The sequence below is a fragment of the Montipora foliosa genome, chromosome 6, assembly GCF_036669935.1.
Source record: "Montipora foliosa isolate CH-2021 chromosome 6, ASM3666993v2, whole genome shotgun sequence".
Lineage (NCBI taxonomy): Eukaryota > Metazoa > Cnidaria > Anthozoa > Scleractinia > Acroporidae > Montipora > Montipora foliosa.
Window position 1 is genome coordinate 5523020 of NC_090874.1, and position 7500 is coordinate 5530519.

Consider the following 7500-nt stretch of genomic DNA (forward strand, 5'->3'; position numbering starts at 1 on the left):
AAGTCTAAAATCGTTTTGTGCCTAATTCATTAGGCCTAAGGTTAGCACTTCTGAAGGGTTTGGGCTTTTTCAACAGTCGCATTATAGCATTAGTCTTCATTTTACCTCTTGTCTGCAGTTTGTAGTTAAACTGGCCGGTTTGTAAACTCAAAATTTCGAGTTTGAAAATGGAAGCAGGAAAACTGATCACGGAATGCCGTGTCCCTTACGAGCCACCGTACAGTCTTATAAATAAACTCGCAATTGACCAGCTCCCAGGTGGTTTGATCATGTTGATAGCTGATGTAAAGCAGATTAGCGCAATCACACGGTCACGCGCAGTTCGAGTCCATTTCAAACCCCTTCTTTTCTCGACTCCTAACGGAGTTGCTCCTTAAACTGCGATGATATTCCTGACTTCAATTTCATGCCCATTCTGCAGTTCAATGGATGAAGTTTCGTCTATTCTAAAATAATTTCAAATCACCAAAGTTGTTAAGGTCTGAGGTTCTTAATTCATGTGGTGCTTATATGCCTTTCGTTTCCAGAAGAACTTGAGGCACCAGACATTCTCTAAATTTCACAGAGTACAGCACCAAAATCTCTTTGTTGGTGTGTACTGCATGTTTTAATTGGTATTTGGTCTAAATGAAACCATTACTGAACTTTAGGTTCCCTTTTCTGGACTTCATACAACTCCAACGTCTAGTCTACCGGCCATCGATCGCACAGACTGCGTGTTGAGTGACAGACTTGCGTCGTTAAACACTTTTAATAAGGGCAAAGGGCCTCTTGTCACTCAAAAACACCGTATTTATTCAAATATAAGACGCACACTCAACTTTTATAACAATATTATGTCAACTCAACATTTGAAAATTTCACCAAAACACTCGGTTACACATGCAAGATGCAACGTAAACTAAGGGAAATTTGTATGTAGTAGTTTCTACACTTCAGAGGAATAAATGCCATGTAACACATACCGACACTTACCTTCTGCAAGCAAGTTTCCTGTACCAAATATGGGCACTTGATTCACACTTAAACTGGACATTCGCTGAAACGCTGACGACAAATAAGGTTGCCGCGAAGTTCGACCACGCAGTTCTGCTCCCGGTACATTAGCCACATTGAGTTGTCCAAGTTCTGCTGAAGCGTAAGAGCCATTAGAAACTAGGGCCACCATTTTCAAATTCGCGGATTGACTGTTTTCCTCCTTTTGGCCCAGCAGCGATTCAATTGTAAATGAAGACTTGGTGGCCTCAGCTGACTGACTCGAGGACCTTGAGCCGTCATCGTTGGAGAGACATTTTTCGCAAGGACACCTTTGAGAGTCCCAATAAATAGGGAAAAGATTCTTTGACGCAGCCTTTTTGTAAGGCTTCATTATACTAAAAGTGCAATCTTGAAAAAAAAAAATCGTATTTTCAACTGGAAAAACTCGGATTTTTCGTTGCTGTCAGGAGATTAAAACATCAAATAAATTACATAATGTTTCAATTACACCAGCTTTATAGGCAAGTACTAAATGATGACCCACGGCTATTTTAACTATCGAATGTTGAACTTTTAACACCCCCTCGCGACTTAACTAAATATTAATAAGGACTTGTGGAAAAGCTATACAATTTATGAGTCAAATTTGACCCAGTAAAAACTGTAGGCGTGATGGTTTTTGAAATACCTAAAGGAAATTGGATATTATTCACACGGACCGCTACTATGGTTGATAAAAAACAATAATAAAACAAGGTGCTCAAATAAAGAAACCCAGCGTCCTATATAAATTAAATATTGAGGCGATAATTAATCGCTATTTCCGATTTTAAACAAGCCCGTGTTAAAGGGTTCTTTTTTAATGAATCACTGTACGTGGCGTTTCCTGTATAATCAATTATCGCCGGCTAATACCAATTTGAAACACAATTAGGGAAAAATCAACTGCGACCAAAAAGGAAACAGTTGCTGACCTTCGCACGAGAAGAGAAACAAAACTAATGAAATTTTCCATTAATTAACGGCACTGAACTGTTGTTGGCTGTATGAAACAGATCTGAAATGATAAAGCTTTGCGAGCAGCGTGTTAATCGATATTTAATATTTTCAAACTCACCAATAGGAAGTAAATTAAGTACCCTGCAAGCAGTATATTGTCTTGCCGACAGCTTTCCCACTTCAGAGCGGAAAGGAAGAACTTTTCATTACGTATCAAAACAATGATAGAATTTGCCTCCAGTGTTAACAAAAAAAAAAAAATTCAATGACCACAAATCCCTTTTTCCTTCACGAAAAACAATAACTGACAATTAATTAATTTTGATATTTGCTAAGAACCTCGTTTTTTTTTTCTACTTCCTGGTGGAATTATCAATTTTTGCATCCTCAGTTGATTATTAAAAAACCATAAAAGTTCTCAATTCTTCTTCAAATATTTGAGAAGTCAAAAAAGATGCGAACATTTTTATGACCTATTATATTACACCACGTTTACTATGAGGCTCAATTATAGAAGTATCAACACTGAAATAAAAAGTTTAGGTGAGCGATATGCGATATTCCCCGCAGATTTCGATTCCGGTGCCTTTTCAACTATTAACTTATGACAACGAAAGCTGTGTTTATGGAGGGATACGAATGAGCATTTGATCATCATTGCCGACTCTTGCAGAGCTCCACGGCGGGAGTAGATCAAATTGAAGTGCTACATTAGCACCAGAATTCGGACGAGGTGATTGCATTAAAATAGGAATGTTTTCTTTCAACAGTCGCGGGTGAGAATCGTGGATACAGATTTACGCAGAACGACGATGTCGACAAACAACATACTCGAATTCGATAGTGTCTCAGATCATTTGTACCTTTCCTAAGACAAAAGACTCTTAATTATCAACATGTTTGCATATTCATATATTGCTTGCACCGAAGTTATACGTGAGTGGCTTGAAGAAATGACCCTAATTTACGAAGAACTTACGTTGAAAAGGTGATTGGCCAAAGTGAAATAGCGCCAAACGCTTCGCACGCTATGCGTACCAACTGGTACAAAACAAAAACAGAGGGAGCCAGATTGCCCTCCTCCCATGGTAAAGCCTGCCCCGCAAATGACATGCAGCTTGTTTAAGGACTCCGATTTAATCAAAACGAGAAAAAAGTTAACGGGTCGTGGGAGCCTGTGAGTGAGGCCCTCAAGCTTTTTCCGCCCGCCCTTTCCTAATTTTCCCCGTCCCTGTTCCCCACACTTTGTGAGTCACCTTCCTGGCCCCAGTTGTGTCGACGGCGGTGTTGCAAAAGCGGGCGAGCTCACTGATTCACTCATCATCAACTGCTGCTGTCTATTGTAGGTCCAAATTTATTCTTATCCTAAAGCTCACCTTAATACGCAACAATGGGTATTATGTATCACAAAGGGTGAACTGATTCGGAGACCCTGGAAGTGTTGTTTATTTTCAATTCGCGCAACAAAACAGTAAACCGAATTAACTAGCTTGGCATCGAGTTGAACAACACACCCCAACCGGTAAGTACAGTGTGTCTCCGAATACCTGACAATGAGTTGCATTCATAGCAGATGTATTTGAATTCTATTCGTATTTGAGCAATTGCCTGTTATAGACATTTATACCACCTATTTGGTGGCTCCAAAGGGATTCGTCTATAGCCCGCTTTTCAAATATACGGTTGAAGGTCAACATTGTTACCCTATAGGCTATCGAGCAAAAGATGTCATGTACGTACTGCCTCATCCCAATACACTTTCTCGAAGCCTTAGTTGTTTAATAAAATAGACTTAAATAACCTCATGTAATTCATCCGCAAACCTTCTGCATGGAAAGTCACTCGTCCAGTGAAGTGTTAAGTACACAAAATTTATTAATACCGAGTGACCTATTCATTGGATCAAATTATTTGTGTCTTTCCAACAATTTCTACGGTTTAGAGCCATCAAGGAAGTAAACATTGAAATGAAAAAGGAGTTGGTCCTCTGGCATTCCTAATTCTTGATTCGCAACGGCTATAATTGAGGAAAAAGACCGGTTTATCAGAAAAACCATGGTCCATCCCACCTACAAGTGTAACATGAGAGCGGACTTTTGTTTTTTTACACCGCATTGTTATCGGAAGAGTATGTGATAAAGAGAGCTTTAAAAAATCCCTGAACAACTAAAAATTTCTCTTCTCGTGATTCATTTATTGTTGGATGTTAATTTTCGTCATACTCGTTATTTCGATGGCAAAATGCTTTTCATTCCTTCTTCTATAAAATACGCCAAAATAAACATTTGTTTACGACATTTGTTTACGTTACATGACCCGATAGGTTGTAAAGGATACGTACCAGTCACAAACGGGATTAGATATTGCGCAAATTGGCTAGAATTAAAGTCCGTTAATTCGTCCGTTAGTTTTTGTTCTGCGTATATAAATCGAATCTTATTTTCCTGTCCACGCGAATACGCGACGCTAACCTCTACAGCATGCGTGCGCATGCGTTCTCTGTGTTCTTGCCTCTGTTGTCAACGTATTTGAAAACCTCCGCTTTCACCCGTCACGATAAACCTCCGTTTTAAAGCATCTACAGTCTGGAGAGCGTTTTCAAATGCCTTCGTTTTCGGTGGACGAGAGGCAAAACGGAGGGAAAAGTCTCCCTTTTCGGAAATATCCAGATACGAGTAAATGGGGTTTAAGAACCATTCACCAAGTAAGTAGTCCGTTTTCTTGTTTGCCTCCTTGGACGTATCTCCGTGGGAGTATGGCCGGATTACCTCCTTGAGTTTGAAGGATGAAATTGAGCACTTCTGCTTGCTTTAATCTAAGTTACTACAGCCGCAGCGTAGTACAGACCGCAGCCGCGGTCGACCCTGTCCTTCGCCGTTCTATTACCTCCCCACCCCCACATGTGTCAAACTTTCTCTCCTCACTTTCGTCCTATTTCCCTCAATTTTTTAAATTTTTAATCATTTCGTTCTTCTTCTTGATTTAGGAGCCATGGCTGAGACCCCAAAATCGAAAGGTGAAAACGACAATTTCGATTTTGATGGCGTTTTCCAACACGTTCCATCGTTTGGAAGATGCCAACGCTTTCTGTTTTTCGGCCTAAATGCCATTTTGGTGTTTGCCGTCGCAAATCAGTTCTCGCTGCTAGTGTTTGCTTTTGGTACACCTGGCTTTCATTGTGTCACGCCAAATGTCACGTGTGATGCAAAAAAGTGTTGTGACGGCTGTGAGACGTATGAGTTTGATGGACCACATCACAGCACTGTGTCGGAGGTACGAGTAGCAGTATGGTGGTAAACTTTTATTTTTTCTTATTTCTAGGCTAGGTCATACCAAATTGCTCTTCTTTCGACAGAAGAAAAAACCGTTTTGAAATCTTTAGGCTAATATGTTTTTTGATATTTTTGTCCTTAGTGGAACCTTATTTGTGATCGCGCATTCCTGGGTGCCACTATTCAGTCTTGCTTCTTTGCTGGAATGCTGCTTGGCTCTTTTGTGACCGGGATGGTGTCAGACGCCTGGGGCAGAAAGAAATGCATCTTTATCTCCAACGCTATCATGGTAAGTTGGGGCACTTTTCATTTGACCAGAAGTGTTTAATGTGGCGAATGGAACAGCATTTTACTGCCGTTTGCCCATTCGAACCCACTCACTGCTTATATTACATTTATTTGTTAAGAGCATTGTTCTTAATCTAGTTACTAGTCGCTCTCTTTCCACGTGTATAATTTTGAAAAAAATGTTCAATCGTGACTTCTGAACATGTAGACTACGTTGTATCATACGAAACGTCAAGTTAAAATGCGTTATAAATATGTTTCTCACTACAGTTTGTGTAATTGTTTTTTGAGAAGTTAGTCATACGTTCCTTCCCATTCTCACCTCCCTTTCTCCATCTTTTGCATTCGACCTCCGTCATCCTGTTACTATCTCTCTGCATCACTCCTCCCTTCCCTCTTTCCTTTAAATTTTCTCTCTCTTTTCCATACCCCCTCCAATAGAAACACCCAAGCTTCTTGCGAAAACACGGGCTAAACTCTCGTATTTCTTTGCAGCTTGTCTCCGGCGTGTCGTCGTCGTTCGTTCACAATATTCCTCTGTTCGCTGTTCTTCGTTTCACCAACGGCTTTGGACTGACAGGGGTCATGTTGTCTCTTTATATTTACGGCTTGGAGATAGTGGGACCCAAGATAAGAACAGCAACTGGAGCCATGACATATTTTTACTACAATGGCTTTCAAATGCTTTTAATCCTAATTGTTTATTACGTTCGCACGTGGAGGTCGCTTCTCCTGATTGTCACAATTCCTGCTGTTGTGGTCTTCCCGTTTTGGAAGTAAGCAGTTAATAAATATGAGTAAATATAAACGTTTTTGAAAGAGAGACGTGATCCTCACACAGGCCTATCTGGACAATTTTCTCTTGTAGACACCTCAAAAATTCAGGTGGCTCCAATTCTCGATTTTCACATGACGTCACGACCGCCATGTTGGAGCCCCTAAACAAAGAAATGGCGGCCATGTTGGAGCCCCGACCAAATCCTCCGGGAATTTAACTCTATTATTATGCAAACGTTTTCTTTTGTTTTCGTTGAAAAACATGACTGTTGATCGCGTGAGTGAAAACCAACAACCCATGATCTCTGCGATGCTGGTGCAATGCTCTACCATCGCATAGTTCTAATCGTTTTAATTTAACTGAAATTTTTAAGAATGTTGATGGAAACGGTCATTTCTTTAGCTTTTAGGTAAAAAGGACCGTTCAAACAATGACTTGTGATGTCACGTGAACTATATTCCCAAGAGAATCAGCCATCAAGAACCATAACTGGCAATAGTAGTTTTTGACCTGATGTTACAGTATTTCATAAAACTCCCCTAGCGGCTAACGACTCGCTTGAGCACCATTGGCTCTGAGCAAGGTCCGAGTTCGACTCCCGTTTTGAATTTTCCTTCTCTTCCTCTTTAGTCTAAGGGTTACGATGACTTCTCAAACTTATTACATATTTTTCTATCCTGTTTGTAGGTTTATCCCAGAATCTCCAAGATGGCTTATTGCTCATGGCCGACTTGACGAGGCGCAGACGGTTCTCGAGTCTTTTGGTAACAAGAAAGAGAAGCCTGTTGATAAACAAACGTTGCACGCTCTTGTTGAAAAAATAAGAGGAGAGCAGTTAGCACGAGAACAGAACTCTAAGAGATACACGCCAATCGACCTTCTCCGTACTCCAAAGATGAGGAAATGGACAATGGTCATCTGTTATCAGTGGTACGGGAATGTTTGGTTTTCACTTTTGAGAATAACTGTAGGATGAAAATATTTGGCCTTATGTTGTATACGAAATGCTTATAATTTACTTCATCACCTCTATGGCTTCTATGTCATCCATGCCAGCGCCACCTACAGGCATATTTGGGAAAATCGAATCAGTCGGAACCAATGTTCTTCTGATTACTGGCTAGTATGCTCCGACAATGACCCCCACGAGTTTGGTGATAATTTGGCCGTTTTATTAATTAGCAT

The 7500-nt window shown here is 40.4% G+C and overlaps 2 protein-coding genes across 3 annotated transcripts in view; one reads left to right on the top strand and one right to left on the bottom strand.

The window, feature by feature from the left end:
* Nucleotides 1-1539, bottom strand: part of LOC138008583 (homeobox protein EMX1-like) — a 2498-nt gene extending 959 nt beyond the window's left edge. The window contains exon 1 of the mRNA XM_068855907.1: nucleotides 976-1539. Within this exon, the coding sequence (XP_068712008.1) occupies nucleotides 976-1369 (394 nt within the window). The 5' untranslated portion in view covers nucleotides 1370-1539. The remainder of the gene's footprint in view (nucleotides 1-975) is intronic.
* Nucleotides 1540-3242: 1703 nt separating this feature from the next.
* The window catches only part of LOC138006451 (organic cation transporter protein-like), a 9517-nt gene continuing 5259 nt past the window's right edge, over nucleotides 3243-7500 (top strand). The window contains exons 1-5 of one of the 2 annotated variants that reach the window (XM_068852787.1): nucleotides 3243-3499; nucleotides 4964-5250; nucleotides 5392-5538; nucleotides 6033-6313; nucleotides 7003-7245. In XM_068852787.1, coding sequence (XP_068708888.1) covers nucleotides 4969-5250; nucleotides 5392-5538; nucleotides 6033-6313; nucleotides 7003-7245 — 953 coding nt within the window. In that variant the 5' untranslated portion in view covers nucleotides 3243-3499; nucleotides 4964-4968. Of the gene's footprint in view, nucleotides 3500-4511; nucleotides 4682-4963; nucleotides 5251-5391; nucleotides 5539-6032; nucleotides 6314-7002; nucleotides 7246-7500 lie in introns of those variants that run through there. The other variant, XM_068852786.1, reaches the window with a different exon arrangement.